This window comes from Lepisosteus platostomus, chromosome 6, assembly GCF_059453375.1.
Source record: "Lepisosteus platostomus isolate fLepPlt1 chromosome 6, fLepPlt1.hap1, whole genome shotgun sequence".
Taxonomy (NCBI): Eukaryota; Metazoa; Chordata; class Actinopteri; order Semionotiformes; family Lepisosteidae; genus Lepisosteus; species Lepisosteus platostomus.
Window position 1 is genome coordinate 39,652,160 of NC_142616.1, and position 22,760 is coordinate 39,674,919.

At 36.7% G+C, this 22,760-nt stretch overlaps 2 protein-coding genes across 3 annotated transcripts in view; one reads left to right on the forward strand and one right to left on the reverse strand.

The window, feature by feature from the left end:
• acsl5 (acyl-CoA synthetase long chain family member 5) overlaps positions 1–9,590 on the reverse strand; it is a 36,918-nt gene extending 27,328 nt beyond the window's left edge. Inside the window, exon 1 of the mRNA XM_088635813.1 lies at positions 9,575–9,590. The gene's annotated coding sequence lies outside the window, so the exon portion shown is untranslated. The remainder of the gene's footprint in view (positions 1–9,574) is intronic.
• gucy2g (guanylate cyclase 2g) lies at positions 1,211–22,730 on the forward strand. 2 transcript variants are annotated; one of them, XM_088635809.1, is made up of 22 exons: positions 1,211–1,413; positions 1,955–2,303; positions 5,148–5,272; positions 7,672–7,854; positions 8,995–9,139; positions 10,195–10,330; positions 11,062–11,165; positions 11,278–11,441; positions 12,794–12,943; positions 14,318–14,401; positions 15,641–15,745; positions 15,836–15,907; positions 17,125–17,293; positions 17,698–17,853; positions 18,202–18,379; positions 18,943–19,083; positions 19,205–19,397; positions 19,671–19,845; positions 20,295–20,393; positions 20,839–20,930; positions 21,358–21,465; positions 22,406–22,730. In XM_088635809.1, exons 1-22 carry the CDS (start codon positions 1,234–1,236, stop codon positions 22,589–22,591), a joined length of 3,294 nt encoding a protein of 1,097 aa, XP_088491935.1. In that variant the 5' UTR covers positions 1,211–1,233; the 3' UTR covers positions 22,592–22,730. The 2 variants fall into 2 exon arrangements, with proteins under 2 accessions (XP_088491935.1, XP_088491937.1); XM_088635811.1 differs by having other exon boundaries at positions 5,148–5,257.
• The last annotated feature ends 30 nt before the right edge of the window (positions 22,731–22,760 follow it).

A 22,760-nucleotide genomic window follows, 5' to 3' on the forward strand; every position in this document is an offset into this window, starting at 1 on the left:
TTACAATACTGGTTTTGGAAGACAAGTTATTAGAAATCAACAATTTATAGATTATATTTAAGAGCAAACATAGAATCTAAAACAAACAAAAAATGTAAGTGCATTTATGTTTTGAACAAAAATTACATTTCCCCAACTAAGTCAGCAGCTGTGTCACCCTGCAACTCACAACTGCCAACCCACTGACGCTCAGGTGATATGAGCCTGGCCAGTACCTGGATGGAAGACCCCCTGGGAAAGCTAAGGTTGCAGCAAGAAGAGGTGTTAGGAGGATCAGTAGGGAGCCCTCGCTCTGAAGTCTGTGCTAGTCCTAATTTCCCTGTATACTGATGGGGGTCATGATATTTTACAATAAGACACTTTCCTTCAGAATGTGAAACCAAAGTCCTCACTCTCCTAAATTATTAAAAATCCCATGGGGTTTCTTGATAAGAGTAGGGGTGTTAAAGATGTTGTTCTGGCCAAATTCCCCCTTGACCTTTACCAGTCATGGCCTCCTAATATACCCATCTATGAATTCTGGCGCACTATGGCTACTGTTGCAAAATCCAGGTACTGTAGATGCAGCACATTGGTGGTGGTTGAGGGGAGTCCCATGACCTATAAAGAGTTTTTATATCAGAAAAGTGGTATATGTGTAAGGGTTATTATTATTATACAAAATAACATCACGCATGGTAAGATCATTCAATGATAAATTAAGCTTCAAAAAGGCTCTAGATTTCCATAAATTCACATAATTCTTTTTTACTAAGTCATTTTGCAAGACAAACACCTGGCTCTGCTCTGACCAGCTGAAAAGTGAACATCTTGAATTGACTTTGTTTAAGCAAGCTGATTTTGGTGTAGAGAGCAAATCAGCACAGTAGTGATGCTGGGCTAAAGTCTGTCCTGTTAATTAAAGGTTTCTTTCTGGATGACACCGGAATAGACCCTTGAGAATTAATACGTGTTTCAGTCTCTTATCAACGTATAAAGGCTAATCGTTTCATCACCTGAACTACAAGCGTCTCTCTAGCACTGGAGAAGATCCAATCAGGAAAGATGGATAGGGTGATGCTTTATTGTTCTGGAAATTTTTCTTTCAGCTTTAGAGCATCGTTATATTTTGTTATTCTTCTTTTAGTATTTTCTAGTGTAAGAAGTAGTGATCAAGAGACCAGATTATTTCTGGGGTTGCAAGCTCCCAGGAATCTCTCTTATCCGTTCAGTGTATTGAGACTGGGATCTGCAATGCAGCTGGCTTTAGACAAGCTAAATTCTAATCCTGCCTTCCTTACAAACTACACTCTGGACTTTGTGTATGCAGACTCAAACTGCGATTCCAAGACTTCACTCAGTTCCTTCATTGACCAAGTGTGGAAGTATAACATCTCAGCACTCTTTGGTCCTCCTTGTGCAGAGGAAGCAGAGGTAAGGAGGTAAAATCTGATACTAAATGTACTGTATAAGCTTGTTTGTAACCATGACATTTTGAATCCTGTGTAAGCCTATGTTGTCTTACATGAGTTTCTCTGTGACACCTTTGACTTCTATAAAAGCAAGCTGATTGCTAGAAAGCAAGCTTTTATATCCTGCTTTTGTTCTGAAGTAGTTTAATGGGTTGCTTTAATTACTGAGCCATGTAATGACATCTTTTCTCTGAAGAAAAATGGGTAAAATGTATGGATAAATGTTTACACATTGTACCATATCCTAAGAATACCTTACTTTATTTTATATATTAGTTAGTGACTCTGAAGAATCTATGCTATCTTGTGAACAGTTATGAAGTCAGAGTTGCCATTAAGGTTAATTCTAAACTAAATCTTCCCTGTAGTTTATGAGATTGCACGTTTTCTATTTAATAAATTGTTTTAACCATCATATTCTCTAGAATGTACTGTAGCTGACAAACCCAAAGACTGCTTGTGTTGAACAACAGCTTCAGAGGTGATTGGTTTTCTTTTAACAGGTAACAGGTCTCATGGCATCTCAATGGAACATCCCAATGTTCAGCTATGCCAGTCAGACGCCCAAACTGGAGAATAATGCTGTATATGATACTTACATTAAACTGGTGTCCCCTCTCCATAAAGCAGGAGAGGTCCTGATTAAGACACTGGAGTACTTTGGCTGGAAATATGTGGCAATGATTGGAGGGGGTTCTTACTCAAGCACTTGGGACAAAATTAATGAGCTATGGATGTCAATGGAAAGGCAGTTGAAATCACAATTCATTGTCACAGCTAGCATAAAGTATGATACCAGCGACCTTGCTCTTACCCACAAGAACATTAAGTACATCTCTACTGTTGCTAGAAGTAAGTACACACTCTTTTTTTCCAACTGGTTCAGAATCTTTGGGGTTGTTTTCTTTAAATTAAAATGTTGACTTAGTCTGTTTCTGTGATGAAAGGGCAATGTGCATTTTTGATAAGAAAGGTAATATGCCATGTATCTAACAAAATATTCCTAACAAGTTGCTAAAATATTAGCTATATTTGAAATCTATTTACTAATTTTTGTAACTAGAAAAAAAACTTTAGAAAACATTTTTGTTCTGTGATGTAACATTATTGGTTCCCAACAGGCTTGATGTCCTTTACCATAATCTGATATCTTTTAAACAAGCTTTTGGATGTAACAGCTATCAAAGTGTATAAATGACCCATTTATCTACGCAGAAAGAGAAAAGCCATTTTTAAAAATAATATTGTAATTTTTGTTTTATAAAAGGTGCAACATTTTGAAGATGTTGGTTTCCACATCTTCATGGTCAGATACTGCTCTGCTTGTTTTTTATTGAAGCAATTGAAAAATTATTTGTTATCTTCATGTACTATGTGCCTTTAGTATTTTTATAAGAATGTTGTTGAAATTGAAAGTCAGCCCAGGTTTGGTTATGTACAGTATATTAACCCAATTGTGCAAGTGTCTCAAAAATACTTGTAGCTTTGGGGAATGTTCATGGTTACTCTCATTGCAACAATGGTTTGGGAAGACCAACTTCAAGGGCTCAGATAAGTTCCACACTGGGTGGTTAGGATGTATTTTATCCATCCATATATTTTCTAGTATCTTCTTCTGATTCGGGGGTATTAGGGAACCAGAGCTTATCCTGACAAGCTGTCAAGAAGTCTTAATTTAGTAAATCAGTGTAGTTTGACAGGAATGTCCTGAAAGTTTGGAAATTTTTCTAATTCTCTGCTGATAGTGTATTACAGATGGTGGTATTTCATTCAATAGCTGTAAATTCAAACATGATACTTTAACTTTCAAGCAGTTGTTTTCAATATGGCAGATAGCCTTACTGCACCACCAGAACTGTCTAGATTATGTTCACACTGGAATATCTGGAAGAGTTTGGTCTACAACTGGCACAATTCAGTATGTTTAATGTTATGTGTAAAATACAAGCTTAAATTAATAAACCATACAGTACCAAGGCTAAGTGAACAGCGAGCCTTTGGAGCAGAACAAAATTTATTCTCATAAGAAAGGAGAGATGGACTAAAGGAGCAGCCATTGGGTCACATTCCTGTGAACCTGCTCCCTGAAAAGCATGAATGGCTGCAAACTCATTTATTATTCAAAATGCCTTGCATTTCACTCACTGTGAATAGGACCTAAATTAAAACTTTAAAAATCACCCCATCGATCCACCATACAGAATATACTGTATGTAAAATGCACTGGCTTGATTTAAAATGAACAGACATGTATTATGGCAATTATATGTCACATTTACCATATTCGGTGCAGGAATAAAAGTACTATTATTAAAGCGGGTGTGAGTCTGGTCAACACCTGAATTGGAGACCTCCTAGGAAGCTATGATTGCTGTTGGAAGATGTGTTAGTGGGGCCAGCAGGGAGGCGCTCACCCTGGAGTCTGTTTGGGTGCTAATGCCCCAGTATAGTGACGAGGACAGTATACTGTAAAAGAGGTCCTGACTCTCTGTAGTCATTAAAAATCCTAGGTGTGTTGAAAAATCCTAGGTGTCCTGACCATAATTTCCTCCTGGCCCTTATCAGTCATGACCTCCTAATAATCCCCATCTAGTAATTGGCTTCATCATTCTGTTCTCCTCCCCACTGACAGCTGGTGTGTTGGGTGTTCCGGTGCACTATGGCTGCTATCACACAGATGGTCCTGCACATTTGTGGTGGTGGAGGGGAGTCCCCATTACCTGTAAAGCACTTTGAGTGGAGTGTCCAGAATAGTGCTGTATAAATGTAAGGATTTATTATAAGCGAACAAAAGCTTTCTGCTTCCAGTTCCATTTTGAATTTTGGGACGCTAGTGTTAGCGGTAATATAGCAATATTTAAAAATGCTGGTTCTTAAAGCACTTCGCTCTTTAAAAGTCATTCATGCTTTTTTAAAACTTCTGCAAACCTGATATTACTTAAAAAATAATTAGATAGAGATGTAGATTTCCACTGAAGGAGTTTATAACAGAAGTTCTGGAGGGAGGTAAGATCTTAATTTATTCTGCACACAAGTCTCACACCCAGGTCTTCCTTTCTTGTATCTCTGTTGCATCTCTCCTGCTGCTCCATCTACGTCCTTGCAGCTCTCTAGCTCACTTCTTTCAATAGTGGGGGTGGGGGGTGGCCAGCCTCAGCCTCACATCTGACTGCCATTCCCTCAGCTAGATGAGTCAAAAACTCTGATATTCCCCTAATTGCAATCAATAGAATCTATCCAAGCTACTGAATTCGTGTTTAGGATCAGTCATGATTGAGTTTGATTTTTAACAAGTAGTTAAAAACACTCCAACAGGTATGGAACAAGTTGAATGGTTAGTTAAGGTGTAGAGTCAAGATATTTTCCAAACAGAGACCAGTTTTGCTCACTTTAGCTATTTCCTCTTACCCGTAATTATACATTCCTGAATCAGTTAGTCTGAGAGAGAATGGGTTTAGAGACAATGGTATTTCAAAAACACAATGTGAAAAATCTTAAGAATAGTTTTATTTGTAAATCATCATGCAGACAGCATAAACACTGTATAGGCAGGGTCCAGGTGTTATCTATTTAACGCAACAGAAAAAATCTTCAACACACTCACTCAATCTTCAGCTTGACCGTTGAAATGAAAAAGGAGGGAAAACTATAAATGTCTGCTATGGTTTTCTAACTTCTTATACCTTTTTTTTGCAGTTATCATTGTAATTTGTAATTCTGAAGATGTGACCTCATTAATGCTGGAAGCTGAAAAGCAGGAGTTAGTGAACGGACAGTATGTGTTTTTCATTATCCAGCAGTTTGAGGTCAGTGGCTATGTGGTGAGTATATTCTAGAAAAATGAGATGCGGGGAACTTATTAAAATACCTCAGAGCTTTGTGCCACAGTATATAGTTGAGCTATAGACATGTACTGTACATACGTTTTTCTGTCTTTGTGGGAACATCCCACTGACTCCCATTCTGTTCACTACTGTCTATTTCAATTCAAGCTTTATTGTCCCATAGGGGAAATTTGTTTTACGGCACAGTCAAACACAACACAATGCCAAATAAACATCACCAAAAGGGAAGAGAATACAGTAGTGTTACAGGAGAAAAGAAACAAGAGACAAGGTAGTTACTTTCAATTGTTTAAGAGTGTAATTGCACTGGGAATTAAAGATTTCCTGAAATGAAATGAACCCCACATGAGGTGAAAGACCTCAAAACAGTTCTGTTAGTGTTAGATTTAAAAGAATGTGTCATGCCCTCTACTGCTAGAGGGCGCTCCTACTCTGTCCTGCTCATAGTTTCCCTGTGCTTTGCTTATTCTTCCGGTGTGTTTTGTGTGGGGCTATATATTTCCGGGTTACCCTTTCCTCCTCGCTCACCATTGAGGGTTCGGATGTCTTGAGACCCGCCTAGCTCCTCCGCAGCCTGAGGACATAGGTTTCTACCCAACATAGTCTGACCTCCTGAGCCCGGACTAATCCCCGTTTTGCCGCTACACATAGGATCTTTTTTGCTCTCCTGGCCATTCCACGGCATGCCTTTACGACATCCGTGACCGAAGGTTTCTATTGTAGAGACATCCCCACATTGTCTGTCAGGAGTTCCTATCTTTCTAGAGACATTTTGACACCAACATTTAGTAGAGAAGTTAGTTCTCTACTCAGAATATTTAAAAAATATTGGATCACACTTTATTTTTAAACTTTTAAAAACTTGCTATTAGTAATATTTTTCTCTCAGTATATTCAGACTTAGATTAGAGACAAAGATTTTCAATAATGGAGTTTGTACCAGAAGTTCAAGAGGAATGTTAGATCCAAATCTTGTACCCTTTCTCTCTCCAGTTTATATAAGACTCACACCCAGGTCTTCCCTTTGTTACAATAGTAACATTTGTTTATACAAAGGGCTATAGTTGTCAGTTACAAGATTTCTGAAGATGTTTCAGGCAAAAGCCTTATGATATCCATGAAGCACTGCTAGTTACCAAATAAGCAAGATGTGCTTAACATGCTTCTCCCATTCATTTCCATTTTTAAATGTAAAACTAATATTCGGTTTTTGAATTTTTCACGTCTGGGATTATTATCCTTCTTGGAATATGAAATGTCACCAACAAGATGGAACTTCATGAGGGCAAAAAATAACCCGTTACTCAGTGAACCTTAATTTCTTCCAGTCAGAATGATGGCCAAAGCCAATTTTAATGCTATTTTGTGAATTATTTAATCTTATTATATAGGCATTTGAAGTAAAATAAACAGAAAAAAACAACATTTAAGACCATGGCTAATTTCTGAAGTACTAAATTGATTTTGAAGATTTCAAGAGTGCTTATGCAGTTGCTCTTGTTTAATCACTAATTATATCTCAAAAGTAATTAAAAATAATGCTTTATTAGCCATCACAAGTTATCTACTAATTACATGCGGCTCTGTTGTTCTAAATTAAGGCCAGGTGCAACATGAGAAAATGCACTGGTTACTTTTATTGGATTATATTATTTCTTTTAACAATGCAGAGACAGATTCTCACCCACTGGTGTTTTAAAAGGCATAGAACTCACTTAACCAAAGTATGCTCTCTAGTGGTCACTGTACAATTCAAGTGTTACATGTTTTATATTTACCTGGGTTTTTAATTACTTTTTTGCTGCTTTATAAAGCACAACATCAACTCATTATCACTTACATACCAGTACTAATGAGTCCAAATCAAAGGATTACATACGGTATGCAAATGTTCTTGAGATTAGACTAATGATTGAAAGCAAAAGGGGCAAAAGACATTGAAAGCTTTCTAGTTCACGAGATTCTGGCTAAGAAATCAAAACTACAGCTTTTGGGAAAGTTAGGATCAAATGTATTTTGCAGCATTGTAACTTTTGTTCAGTAGTGTATGTAAATGTAGTGGAAATGTAATTAACAAATATGAAATTTAAACTTTTGGGTATTGCAAAAGAAAAACTTTGAGAAGGAAATGAGATAACAAAACCTGTCCACTTGCACATTCTTGATATGTTATCCATTTAAAAAATGGAGAATAGATTTAAAGCATTAGGAAATTTATTTACAGCCATCTTACAGTACGTATAGTATGTAGTACTTCAACTGCAAAAACCCTTGCTTTCATATACAGTAAATTGAACTACTGTTATTTATTTCTCTCACAACTAGATCCAGAAATTGATTTAGTAAAAACATTAAGTCTTTGTTTTCTTTGCTAGGATTACCTATGGAAACATGCTTCAGAACAAGGGACTAGACAAGATATTTTGAAAGCCTTTGACATGGCATTTGTGATTGCTCTGAAATCCTACGACGGATATGACTACTATGATTTCCTTGAAAAAGTTTATCTGAGACTGAAAGGGTCTCCATTCTACAGCAACCTCACTTCAGAGAAAGAGGTATGTCCCTCATAATTAATCAAATGAGGAAAGCAAAATATAATTATTTTAATTTGTCCTATGAAAAGCTGAAACACTGAAAGAATAAAATTGGCTGATTGTTTTTAATAATTATTCCACTTGACTGAAGAAACCCAAATACAATCAAGTGCGTAATAAGTCATACAATAACAAAAACATAATAAAGTTTTCAGATTCGTTGTTACATTTGAGTCATTTAAATTCTTCTGCAATAATGCTGCACATTTATTTCTGTTTTCTATTTCTCTATATAGGAATAAGACCCATATTAAACAAGCATAGTTCTCTCACTTTATATAGTATCTCTGAATGGCTTTCATTTTACCTCAACCATTCATCATTGTTTTCTCAATAATATTTCCATTGATTAAAAATGTTACATATTAATATATAATTTTAGTTAATAGGAATTTACTGGATGAAACATGAAATTTAGAATTACATATGCTACATGGATATACAAATGTATGTGAAATGTCATCACATTTTCAATTATAAGTAAAACTTAAACTAAATTATAAAACTTAAAAAATCATAGAGAAAATTTAATACAAACCTATGACAAAAGGTTTAAGCACCTTCATTTTATCAGTGTTTTGCATTATATTAAGAAATATTCCGATGTTATGTTACAGCTTGATACTGTTCTTTATTTGTAAGAGACAAGGAGTCTATCCACTAAGAAGGATTTTGTAAGCAAATAGTGTCATAATATTTTTTGATCACACCCCATTTCATCATGCATGTCGCCAAGAGCACTGAAGCAACATCTGGTTTTCATTTTCGTCATAATTTCCATTTAATAGCACATGGCCAAAGCACATGCAGACATGTGATCGTAATTTTAAAAGCATTTCATCATTCATTCCAGGTACCAAAGTCTCACACAAGGTCCTATACTCTTTGGGAAACAAAACACGTAAGGACATGTGAGATCCAAAAAGTGGCTGCAAATCCAAGATACTGTACAAATAAACCAGATGCTGTTGACACCCTATACTGTAACTGGAGTTTAACAGTCCTGCTCTACTACATTCTGATGTTCAGTGTCCCACACACCAGACACAGGCTGAAATCCAATGATGCTCTGTTGTTTAATTGCTATTGTTTGTCTTCCAGGTCAGCTCCTATGCAGCCTTTCTCCATGATGCGGTTCTGCTTTATGGGATGGGCCTTAAGGAGATGGTTAAAGCAGGCAAGGATCCACGCAATGGCAGGGAGCTGGTTCACCTCTTGAGAGACCAGAGCAATATCATGTTCTATGGTAATTTCTTGATCTCAGCCTCAGATCTATGGATGCATGGTTTTTGCAATACCTCTTACAGTGAGCCTTCCATATTGTCTGTTTTGGAGCTATTGAATTTTTACCTTTTTTAACAACTGAATGACACCAAAACTTTACATTACACATATCTATAGGACTTTATACGGTACTTTAAGATTGCACAGTTCCGTCTGGTTGGTTACAGTTCCATTGTTTTGCCACTAGAGGGAGCCTCAAGCACTAGTTGTTGGCGAAGCCGACAGTGTTAGCCAATCACGAATCGACTAGTGGACTGTACCTAGGGCTCCACGCCTCCTCTCCTCAGCCTTACTTAAACTGTGCTTTAATTTTTTCTATTTTAAGTATTGTTTACTTCTACTCTGAAATCAGGACCTTTACCTGTTTTTTCCCTGCCTCTAGTATTCTGCTCCTTACCTTGCTTCCTTGTCCTGCTCAGTTCATTCCTTGTTCTTTTTTTCACATTTTACCTCCTGGTTTCTCTTTTTTTCTGTCTCCTGCTCCAGGAGTTTTGTGTCTCCAAGGACTGCCTACCTGGTTCTTGATTTCAGTCTGTTTCTAGATTTCCGTTGCAGACAGAGAAATATATACATTCTTTTAGACTTCCCTATCAGCTGGAACCTGCACAGGGTCCACTCCTTTGTTTTTTTGGAACTGTCTAGGCAACCTTAATAATGTACTCTTATCGACTTTTGTGTTTCCCTTGGTTCCAGTTCTGTTTGCTCTATGGTACTCTTTTCTCATGATATACAGTAGTAATTCAAGTGTAGAAGCACTCAATACAAATATAACAAAAGGTTTGCACTTTTCAGTACAGAAGTCAAATACAGTATTTTGAAAGGTATACCTGGGAAGATGACATTAAAACCTCCAGAAATATCCTGAAATGGGTATGCAATTCTTGTATAAAAATAAGGAATAAGGATTTAAAAACTGATTAATAAAGGTATGAGAAAATATAAAAAACTGATTAGAATGTGACTGTGGTTTTAGAAGCATAAAGCAATTTCTTTGTAACATTTTGGTAATTCTTTTAGGTGCAACAGGGCTTGTGAAACTAGATGCATCTGGAGGAAGAAATATGGATTATGCTGTGTATGATCTGCAATTGTCTAAGAACATGACCAAGTTTGTACCTGTTTTACAGTATGACAGCTTCAAAAGTACTGTCAGGTAATTATCATTTACCTGATGGCTTGGCACCTCAATACCTGTCTGAACTTTTATCGCCCTACTCCCCACCTCGCAACCTCCGCTCTTCAAATTCTGCCCTCCTTACTGTCCCCCAAGCCCGTCTACATTGTATGGGCGACAGGGCCTTCTCCTGCTATGCCCCCAAGCTCTGGAACTCTTTGCCCAAGGATATTAGAGAGTCACCTTCTCTAAACTCCTTCAAATCCAGACTCAAAACCCTCCTTTTCAGAAAAGCCTTTACTTAACTGGTTCCATTCTTCACCCCTCTGCTCTTCTTAATACCATCTTCCACGGTCTCCTCTATTGTTATTGTTGTATTGTTGTAATTATAATTGTGTCCTGTCTTGTGAAATTTTCTTATTTATTGTTGTAGTCTTCTTATTTATTGTTAATGTCATCCTGTAAAGCGCTTTGAGAAGCCACCTTTAAAGGCGCTATATAAAATAAAGTTTATTATTATTATTATTTGTAAAAGTGTTTTTCCACAGGACTGAAACTCTATCAGCAGACCGCAGTGTACTGTACTTGTATAAGAAAAAAATCACCACATTTGCTCATTAAATGTGGTGATTATGCAATTATATCGGTACTTGAATGTCAAACTGCGTATCATCACTATGTAGCCACTAAATACATCTGTATAACAACAGTGTTAAATCATCTCTTGTCCCTGTAATTCATGTGTAATTATTCAGTATTTCCCATTTTAGCCCCACTCCTGAATTTTCCTACATTTCCTGGCCTAGTGGCAGACCATCAGCAGATAAACCAGACTGTGGATTTGACAATGAGCTGTGTGGACTGCTAATTAATGGTAACGTTTCATTACAATACAAAAATATGTCACTTTTGTAATGAAAGTTTTATTTTCTGTTTCACAAATGGACAATCAACCAACCTCAGCGCATTGAATGTTTTTCTTGCAGATTTATCGGTTTTAATCTTGGTGGTGATTCTGCTTGTCACAGCTTTTTTCGGGGCATCATTTATTACTTTGCTGATGGTGCAAAAATACAGACTCAAAACTAGATTAGGTGATGCCTGGTGGCATATAAACTATAATGACATCACCATTGTAAAAGATCCAAAGGTAAGTCTTTTTTCAGTTCTCCCTCAAAAATCGGTTGATCTTTCCCCCATTTTTTACATGTACAGTACATTGTTGCATTCATAGGAAAATATAAAAAGTGTCCTATTTCAAAATGAGCTTGCCCTTTTCAATCTCTCCAGTTTATAGAAAAGACAAAAACTACTACTGTGTTTTCAGAATTTTACTCCTGCTTTCAGTGTTATTTTTTGCCAACAAATGAAAAAACGTGTTTTTCTTTGGTTAAAGTAATAAAAATAAATGAATAAAACAAATGAGAAAAACACAAAAGAGTCTAGTCTAGGCAAATTAATGACTTATTTTAAAATTGGAAATATTACATTATTAGCACTTGAAATGGCCGCCCTTTTTATGTACCACTGCTAAAGAAAAAAGGGTTCATTTTTAGTATAAAGTAAATATAAAACTGAGCTCAACAAAAATTAATAAGTTTTCTTATGTTTTCATTAAGAAACAGCATTGACTAAAAGGAGGTAACTGTAGTTACAAAAATAACCGAATACATTGAGACCTCCATAGATTTCTCCACCAACATATTAAGTGATTACATGCTCCATAGGGGGCAGCACAGTGGTGAAGTGATTAGCACTGCTGCCTCATGGTGCTGGGGCCCTAAGTTCAATTCCAGACCTGGGATGTTATCTACAGGGAGTTTGTATGTCCTCCCCATGTTTACTGTACGTGGGTTTCCTCCAGGTGTTCCGGTTTCCTCCCACAGTCCAAAAACATACTAAGTCAATTGGCTTCTGGGAAAATTGGCCCTCGTGTGAGTGTGTGGATGTATCTGTGTCTGTGTCTGAGTGTCTGCCCTGTGAATGACTGGCATATATGAATATATTTTAATAACCACTGTCTGGAAACAGCAAGCAACGGCCGCAAGGCTGGGTACAACCCAGCATCCTTTCTGGGTTGTACCCAGCCTTGCGGCTGTTGCTTGCTGTTTCCAGACAGTGGTTATTAAAATAAATGAAAAATAAAAGATAAGTACAAACAGCAAGCAGTTTAGGCGGCAAAAAAAGCATTGAAATAAAGGGAGAGATGGCAGGTTCAAGACCATGTAGACCACAAGACCACTGAAGGGTCACAAATAACCTCCACAGACGACTGTAAATGTCAATTGAATTAGACACAGTAACATGTTACAGCTGTAATTGATGCTGGTGGTGGATTGACCTGATATTAGGGTTAGTTTTTTTGGAAGGCAGTATATAATATTGATATATATCCTTAACGTTTCTGAAAATATAACAGCAAAATTAAAAGACGAGGATTTTTTTTTAACATTTGTTTTTGCTAATTATTGTTAACTCTGCTTCATTGTATCTCACTCTTAGGGAAACCACAATTTGTCTGTAGCTACAACACCTACAATGAAGGAAAATGGAAGTTGTGGGACCCAGACTTTGATTTCTAGCAGCAATAGTTTTGGCTTGAGAGATAAAATGGGGAAAGAAGTTGTTTATGCTACAATAGGCATATACAAAGTAAGTGCATTACTTTGTGTGATATCATGGCAATTTTTCTCTCAGTGCTCACACTTTACACTTTACCCTCTGGTTTTCTTTCTTGTGGATGGGGTTGTTTACATACATGGGAACTTGCTGCTCGTTTCTTCAGTAGATAATAACAAACAAAGTTTTATGGATGCTCAGGTAGGAGGCCAAAAGTGAAGAGGTCTGAACATCAGGTACCCTTGGACTTGTACTGTATCTGAGAATTCACCTGCGGTCTGGTTCCTACATTTTTCAACTTAAGAAATGGAGTTTATTTAACTAAAGTTCGAGAGAGATGACAACAACCACGCTCAATCATTCCCAGCCGTCAGTGATTAGCAATCACTCCCTTCGTCCTTCCTCCACCGAACACTATAAACACTAAATGCGATATCTCTCTCCCTCGCATGCGACTTTTGCATCTCACCTCCACCCCAACTCCACCTCTGCAGCTACCCCTTGGTTACCTTGCGTTGGGGTCCTGGCCTCCTCGTCCTACAGTATGGCCCTCAGCCAAGCGGGTTAAGCCAAATATTTGCTCCACAATAGTTCATTACGTTTTATTTTGGGCGTTGTCGTTCCCCGTGAAACAAAGTAATTTAATTATATCAAATAAAGTTTCCTTAAACTACTTAAAAAAAAATTCAGATATTCGCCAGCCCTGCTTTAAAAGGAAAAGGTTTCAAAAAGATTTTCCCTGAAACAAACAATCACAGTCTCAATTCTTACTGAAAGAGCACATTCTCATGGTGTGGAAGACACATGAAAACTTTTACTTTTAGGTCCCAACAGTAATTGGCATGGTAAGACCTTTCCATATATCTGTTATAACATTTGGAAGCTCAGATTCACTCAGAATAGAATACAAAATTCCTGAAATAGGTTCTCACATGACTTACAAGACAAGACCAAGACATAAGAGAATACTAAAACTTCATAAACCATTTTCTTTCAACGGGTATCATAGTGACTTATTCAGGCAATTAATTAAGGTCCCTCTATTAATCTTTACTCTTGTTTTCAAAAATAACACTTTCTTCCTGAGTGGGATGAAAGTTAAGTTGTCAAATCCATGTGATTTCCAATCACCTTTGTGGTTCAAATATGTGGAATTTTCTAATTGTTTAATGTTGATGATGCGTGGGCAGAAAAGTAAATGATGAATTGTGAAACAATGCTTTGAAACTGACCGTACCATAAATGGATAGAAAACAACTATGTGAAACAACTATTTCAACAGCTTCATAATTCCAGTGGTTTGCTCCTGTGAGTGATGGGGAGAGTGTAAGTTTGCTGTGCTTTTTTGAGATTAAAGTCTCAATCATTTTTCTGAAGCAAAACGTTTTCATTTTTATTTTCTCTCAGGGTAATGAGGTTGCAATCAAATACATTGAGAGGCAAATTCTTAGTGATATGAGAAAACCATCAATTATTGAAGAATTTCAAGTGGTAAATATTGCCTTCTTATTTATTACCTTACCTTATTTTTATCAGTTTAAGAAAATAAAGGATCTAACAGAAACCTACAAAAGAAGGATAGCACATGTGAATCTTGTAGGGTATGCTGTGTTTCTAGATATAAGGCACAGGTTTAGAAGAAGTTTCGACATACAGTAAACAACTACTTTTTACTAAATTGCTTTCATATGTAGTGTCTTCTAGCTCAACATTTTTTATTTTACATATATAGTTTACAATTTTTTTTCCTACATGCATACAATACCTTGCATGCTGGAAGAGGTGTTAGTGGAGCCAGTAGGGAAAGCTCACCTAATGCCCCAGTATAGTGATGTGGAAACTATACTGTAAACAGGCGCCGTCCTTCAGATGAGACATAAAACCGAGGTCCTGACTCGCTGTGGTCATTAAAAATCCCAGGGCATTTACCAATCATGGCCTCCTAATAATCCCCATCTATGAATTGGCTTCATTACTCTACTCTCCTCCCCACTGATAGCTGATGTGTGGTGAGCGTTCTGGCACACAATGGCTGCCGTCGCATCATCCAGTTGGATGCTGCACATTGGTGGTGGTGGAGGGGATTCCCCATTACATGTTAAGTGCTTTGAGTGGAGTGTCCAGAAAGGTTCTATATAAGTGTAAGCAATTATTATTAATTATTATTTGTCTACATTATATGTCATCTGACTTGTGTCTGCCCAGTTTTGAATTTTATCTATTTTCAGTTACTTCTGCAATGTGAGATGATCCTCCTAATCTGGTATCATCTGCAAACATGACCAGTTTACTTATTATTCTGCTATCTAGACTGATAAATTGTATATTAAGAACGGTGGCATCGTGCAGATCCCTCCAGTACTGCTTCCTGTTGGGATCCCTACAGTAGAGTACTCTACTAATTACATCACCCAATTTTAGCATTCACTCCTTATATGTACCCTCTATTTTGTATTCAATAACCAGTTCTCAATCTAAACAAATATGCTTTCCTGAATGCTTACTGTCTGCATTTTGAGAATTAATAATTTATGAGGAACTTTATCAAGTTACCTGATAATCGAAATACACACATCACATACCCTACATTATGTGTATTCTTTCTGTTGTTGCTTCTTCAAAGAATTCTAGTAAGCTGAATATGCAAGGCCTACCTTTTTAAAATTTATTAGTACTGTATGAGTGACTTCACTTCCATGTTTCATGTTATATTTCTATCTTCAACTACAGATGCGTGAACTGAAGCATGAAAATTTGGTACAATTTTTTGGGGTTTGCATAGAACCACCACATGTCTGTATCGTAACGCAGTACTGCAGAAAGGGAAGCATAAAGGTACAATATTCCTTTTTCTTTGTGGGAGATGTTGCAAATGACCCAGATTCCGCAGTTTCAGTTTTGCTTAACTTAATAATATGTTGCCAGGATGTTCTGAGGAACTCGGATATTGAACTGGACTGGATGTTCAAACTGTCTTTCGCTTATGACATTGTTAATGTGAGTATGAGCTACTCAATGTTGCATCTGGTGTAACTACAGTAAGTTCTTTAATCTACCATGTTTAAGACATTTCATGGGGAGACAAGGCTCCTTCAAGTCCCTCTTCCCAGGGCTAAATATTTTTCAGCAAAATGTCAGTCAGCTTAAAAGGGAGTTTAGATAAGAGGACTTTTAAACACTTGAACTTGTTTTGATTCCCTGTGTTTATTCACTTTGATACTCTCTCATAGGCAAGATGTACTTTTACAAAAATCCAATAATAAGGTTTCAAAAATATTTTACTTATTCTTAATGTACTTGAACTACACACATTGTTTCCTCCCTGCTTTTTTATAAAACCAAATTAAAACAAATTATGTTGTGGAACACCGGAGTATATAAAAGCTTTTTTAATTTAATACATTCTATAGTTAAATTCCCTCATCAACGATATGAAAACAAAGGACATTGTTTTCACAGAGAAAGCTATATACTGTACAACTATAGGTTTTTGTGATAACAGCAGGGCTATGATTTATCACTTAACAATTCCTGTGTAATACTTTACTTAAACCAGTTCCTTGGAGGCTAATTGTTTCTGTGAAGTGACTGAGACCTTGAAAAAAACAAACAGGATGAAGTTATAAGCCTTTGGGATCATGGATGGAGAATCCTCTGCTTGCATGGTGCAAAATATGCTGCCCCATGTATAAAACATTACTGTTGTGATTCTAGTGAGTGCTAACTTCACAGAAGGTGAACGATGTGTATAACATCTTGTACAGCTATCCAGTTTCGAACTGCTTCTTCCAATTCAGGGTCTTGGGGGAGCCAGAGCCTGTCCTGGCAGGCAATGGCAGGCTACAATGAGGGGGCCACAAGGGGGTACACCCTGGACAAGACGCCAGTCCATCTTAAGGCAGACACACACACTCATACCAGGGCCCCCTTTTCAAGAAGCCAATTACAGTAGTTTACAGTAGCAGTTTGTCTTTGGACTGTGAGAGGACACCGGAGCACCTGGAGGAAACCCACGTGCACACAGGGAGGACATTCAAACTCTACGCAGTGAGCAACCCAGGTCCGGAATTGAACCTAGGGTCCTAGAACTGCGAGACCGCAATGCTTACACTGCATCACGGCACCACCCAGATCTTGTACATGCGGTGTGAAATCAAACTCTTGTGCGGATTGAAAGTGGTTGTTTCAGCTTTTGTTTGTAATATGTTCACTAGGGCATGGTGTTTATTCACAATAGTAATCTCCGATCCCATGGAAATCTGAAGCCAACTACATGTCTAGTGGACAGTCGCATGCAGGTCAAGCTTTCTGGATTTGGCCTGTGGGAGTTCCGTCATGGAACCAAGCATAGGGTGATCCCTTTGGAAAATCCAAAATATGAAGGTGGGTTCTTAGAAAATAATTTTGATACACTCAAGTAAAATATTCTGTTCACTGAAGTAATTAGGAGTTTTCATTTAAATTAAGTAAAAATAGAAATATCTGTCTTTTTATGCCTTTGAAGAAGCTACCTTTTACGCACTGCACAGCATTTACTCAAAAAGATCTGAAAGAAAACAGATCTGAAAAAAAACAAATGGGTATATAATTTTATGTTCCCCTTTTGTTTTGTATTATTTTAGTTGTGCAAAACTAACCATCTAGTTGTGAATCTAGTCAACCATCTAGCTAACCATCTAGTCTAAAAGAGATAAGTTATTAATGAAGACAATTGTGTTATGAATGGACAGATAAGATTTTAATTCTGCCTTATAGCAACACATGAACAAGTGACTGCTATATTTTAGAGCTCTATTGGACAGCCCCCGAGTTATTAAGACTTGTGCAGCACCCATTTAATGGAACCCCAAAAGGGGACATCTTCAGCTTTGCCATTATAATGCGGGAGCTGATCTGTGATGGTGAGGTGGGCCCATACCATGATGTCCAACTGGAACCTGAAGGTAATTTATTCTCACTTTTTACTTTGACATTGTCTTTTGACCTTAAACTGGAATATTTCACTGAAAGCTTTCCTATATGAGGAACAGAAAGTTTTTTAAATAGTTGTGTATGTATAACAAAAATGCTACATTTGTTACACAAATATGCTTTTTTTCCATATAGTTTTTTATTTAAAATGTAGAGATGGTCATGGTGGATTACATATAATATCATTTTATATTTGCCAATATATATGTTCTGCACATACATTTTTTTTAGTTGACTATTTACATACTGTATATCAAGATAATGATTTGGTATTCTTTACAAAATGTTCTAAAGTACTAACTCAAGCTTTTTTTTGTTAGAAATTATTGAACGAATAAAAACTCCTCATTCAGATCAACCATTCAGGCCATCCCTGTTGATTGGTAAGGTCAATGAGGGGATATCGGCCCTACTGAAATCTTGCTGGGATGAAAATCCGGAGCGTAGACCCACCTTTTTATCCATCAGGAGACGATTACGAGAAGCCAGTCCTGAAAGGTTAGTTTGAGAGGAGGTGGTTAGTAGTTCCTACCTTTATAAAAACTTTAATTATTAATTTATTAATACACCTTAGTGAGAGTGAAGAGATGCCAGGCTTGCCATTTAGCCATCTTTAATTCACATACTGTAGTTTAGAATCCTCAAAAACATGATCCCAGCCAACCAAAATCAAGAACTGTATACACGAGCAGCTGATGGGAAGTGTTGAAGCAGTAAATCCATCACAATTAACAATCAAAACTAACTGACTCATTGTAAAGTGTTCCCTGTAATTAACATTTTTTTCTTTTTTCAATATTCGATAATTGAAATGGCCACATTTTGTATTAAATAATATTCATTTATCAGAAAAAAAACTGTTGAAATAAAATGGCTAAAATACAAGTAGATGATCATTATTTCTGCATAAAGAAATGAAAATAATAAGTGAAAATAACAGAACAATACAAAATGTAAAAAAAAGCACTTTTTCACTACAGACGTGAATGCAAAACGCCTTGAGTCTTGAAGTTTTGTGGGAATGCTTTTTTTTGCAGTGGATTTGTATATTTATATTTCAGTCATGTCAGTATTCTTGACAACATGGTGTGCAAGCTTGAAAAATATGCCAACCATCTAGAAGACGTGGTTGAGGAGAGAACTAACCAGCTCACAGCAGAAAAGAAAAGAACAGACAAACTTCTTTCCAGCATGTTGCCCAGGTACCGTAAGTGCAACTTTTACCCACCTCCTTTTAAAGACTTCCCTTGGCCCCATTAAACGCACTATCAACACATTTCAATCTGTACTCTAATCTGTACTTGATTTTTTTCCCCCTACAAGATACATTGCAGAACAGCTGATGGCTGGGAGATCCGTGGAGCCCAAAAGCTATGAGACAGTGACCATCTTCTTCTCTGACATTGTGGGCTTCACCAGTATGTGCTCCATAAGCTCTCCCTTGGAGGTAGTCAGCCTACTCAACGACCTCTACAGTTTGTTCGATGAAATAATTAAGCTTTATGATGTCTATAAGGTACAGTACTTCACCCTAATCCATCTTCTGTACCTTAAACTCATTTTGTGACTGAAGTATATACTGTTTAAGATCATCTGGTCATTAAGATCGTTAAGGATACTTACTGTAAGTCCAGCAAAGCTTTGATAATTAAACACAGGGTAGGAGTTAACTACTTATTGTTTAGTCATACAAATTAATTTTCTATGATGCATGTGTATTCTTAAGATCATGTTGCTGTGCAAGATCTTCAGCCTTGCATTTTAATTTCTTCTGTTAATCCCATGTAAGGTTGAAACTATTGGAGATGCATACATGGTGGCAAGTGGGCTTCCCATTAGCAATGGCTTGAAACATGCTGAAGAAATAGCCACCATGTCTTTGCACTTTCTCAGTGCCATCATGATGTTTAAAATACGGCACCTTCCAGACGAAACACTGAAACTTCGCATAGGGATTAATTCAGGTAAAACCCATTTCTGTTCAACATGGATTGTGAGTTCTGCAGACTTGTATTTGTTAACTTGTAAAAAGCAAGTAATTGAAAAATAGTATATGTAAAAAAAAACAGTGCAGTTATACATTTATTTATATTTGAAGTGACCTAAAAAATATTAATGAGCTAGTAGAGGTAAAAAGAAATAACCGCTGATACCTTTACTTTAAAAAAATACTTAAATAATCAATTATCTACAATATGCATTACAGTATGCAAAAACTGTATACTGTAGGTTTTATAATGCTTGTGTAGTATAAACATTGTTTTAAATGATCAAAGTGAATGTATTTTAAAATGTATATGTTCAAGATGAATTTATGATCACCTGTATAAAGCTGAAGCTAAGGGACACACTGTTGTAAGCGAATATTTTTATAGTAGTTCACTGACTTAAATACACTCCCTTGATTCTGCAGGGCCTGTTGTGGCAGGAGTTGTGGGAACAACAATGCCAAGATACTGTCTGTTTGGAGACACAGTTAACACAGCTTCAAGGATGGAAAGCAACAGCTTGCGTTAGTCTAATAAGCATCTTCTACCTGGGTTAAGCAGCTTCTTTCCTCGTTTTGTGGCACTGAAGTAGAATACCTTTCAAAGTGTATCAATATAAGTATATTAAGAAAACAGCACAGAACTGCAGTATCAGAAGGATATAGCTGGACTAGTAAAAAGAAAGAGCCTAAAAGCTGGAAAAATATGCATTGACAGAAAAAGGGAGCTTCGAAACAGTTCATAATCTCTTGATTGATATGAGGTAGGCGTTTTGGGAAAATAAAGAGGAGTATTTGCTTCAGTGTCACAATGCGAGACAAGGTACTTTAATTAATACCTTATTATTAATGACTAAGGTAATTAATACCTGGATTTAAAATAGCATCATGTAGTACCTCTAGGTATATGTTTTGTTTTGTAAAATGAGTACATATTTTAATGTGATGCAATTGTTTTACTTTCAAACAGCTTTGAAGATTCATGTGTCTGAGAGCACAGCACAAATTCTAACCAAGACTGGCAAATTTGAATTAGAAGCAAGAGGAGACGTTGAAATCAAGGTAAGCCTTATACGCCTGCAACACACAATTAAATTTATCAATGTGCAACTTAAAATCACACAAAGTAGGCATTTGCATGACAGGTCCTACTATCCATTCTGGTTACTACAATTTTGATAGTTACTTTTTGTAATTATAAATGAAGTCTACCTTTTTTATCTGCATAACTGAAATAGTGGCATATTATCTGAATATTATCACTGTCTTTACATGTACATAGCTCTCATTCTTAAGACTTATTATTTTTAAGCAGTTCTGAGGACATTTTTGCAGTTTACTTTGTTTTTCAATAGAGACTACATTTTGTGCTATCCAGCTACAGAGGGGATATACTGTAGGATATTTGTACTATGTGAATTTTTAAATAAATGTGAACCGTATCTAAACTGCATTTCACTAATTTGTGTTGTTTTGGTAATATTACAAGGGAAAAGGAACCCAGAAGACTTATTGGTTAAAGAGCAAAAAAGGATTTACGATGCCCCTACCAGACTCTGCAAGTACTGCAGGAAAATCCAACAAAAATCTTTTGAAGGTATTTAACCTTGATTATCCAGAAAGATTGAAAAAAGGCAGTGTTTGTTGGCAAAATATCAAGCCATACCCTTTACTAAGTAAATTATTCTTGTTCCAGTTGTTTTTCTTTCAGTATTCCAGGCAAAATACTTGCTATTAAAAAAAATCAAAACACACTAACAGAAAAGTTTGAATGGTGAATGTGATAGTGAAAGGTCAGAAATAATGAGAACAGTAATCTCAACTGACCTGCCACTAGAGGCTTTTAGGCCTCTACTGTATAAATTGATTAATGTCTTAAATGGTGGAGAGCAGAGAGTCACATTCTCACATGGGCTTAATTTAGGCTTTGGTATATAGAGTACATTTGGCTAGCTGGTGTTGTGTTGTTTAAAGTGGGGTTTCTTTTGTTGTTGTCAAGCACTTTATAGGGATAAATTATCCTTGTGCAGTGTCACTGTTTTCCAGTTTCTGTTCATGTGCTCAGGTCTCATGAGCCACCTGCTGAAAAGCAGGCCAATCAGTCATTTTGCAGCAATTACTTCAACATACAGTACGATCTACACAAGTTCTTGCCTCCTTTAAAAAGCCAAGTTGACTCCATTATAAAGCCAGTATTTGAAGACTTTAACAATGCAGAAACATATCACACAGTGACACCTCTTTGTTTTCTTTTATCAGACTTTGGTTTTAATGACTTTGAGATTATGTGCCTGTCTCTATATGAAATCTTCTCCATAGCCCCTAAACCTAAGAAAAACTGTAACAATGCAAACCTGAATAGTACAAACAGAATTGTGTAATGAATGCAGGGGAATGTGGGTATTTTTAAACAAGATAAAACAGCAATCTAAGTAGAGTCCACTTCTTCATCTGTGACAAAATGGATTTTGAAGAGTGTGTGTGTATCTTAGCAACCTGGCTCTCTATTGTGGTTGTGGAATTCTTTTCTCAATTAGGACAGTGAGAAGTGGACTGATGGAATAAAAACCAAAGATCCAGAGAAGAGGGAGAGGAGAAGGACACAGGGACGCAGCAGAGAGGATAGCGGGCAAAGTGAAACCCTGCCGATGAATATTTTTCCTGCAGATAGACAGTACGAAAAAGCCCAAGTCCACAGCCAGTCTCACCTGAGTCCAAACTAAACTAAAACGTCTTTTACTTATAAACTCAGTTCAACACATGAAGTCCAGAAAGGGACAAAAATACTTACCTAACTTAAAAATGAAATGTAATCAATATCGCTGATGTAATTTTTCAATAAATGTGCTAAGAAAAAAGATGTCTCAATGGGGCTGTTTCTATAATAACAAT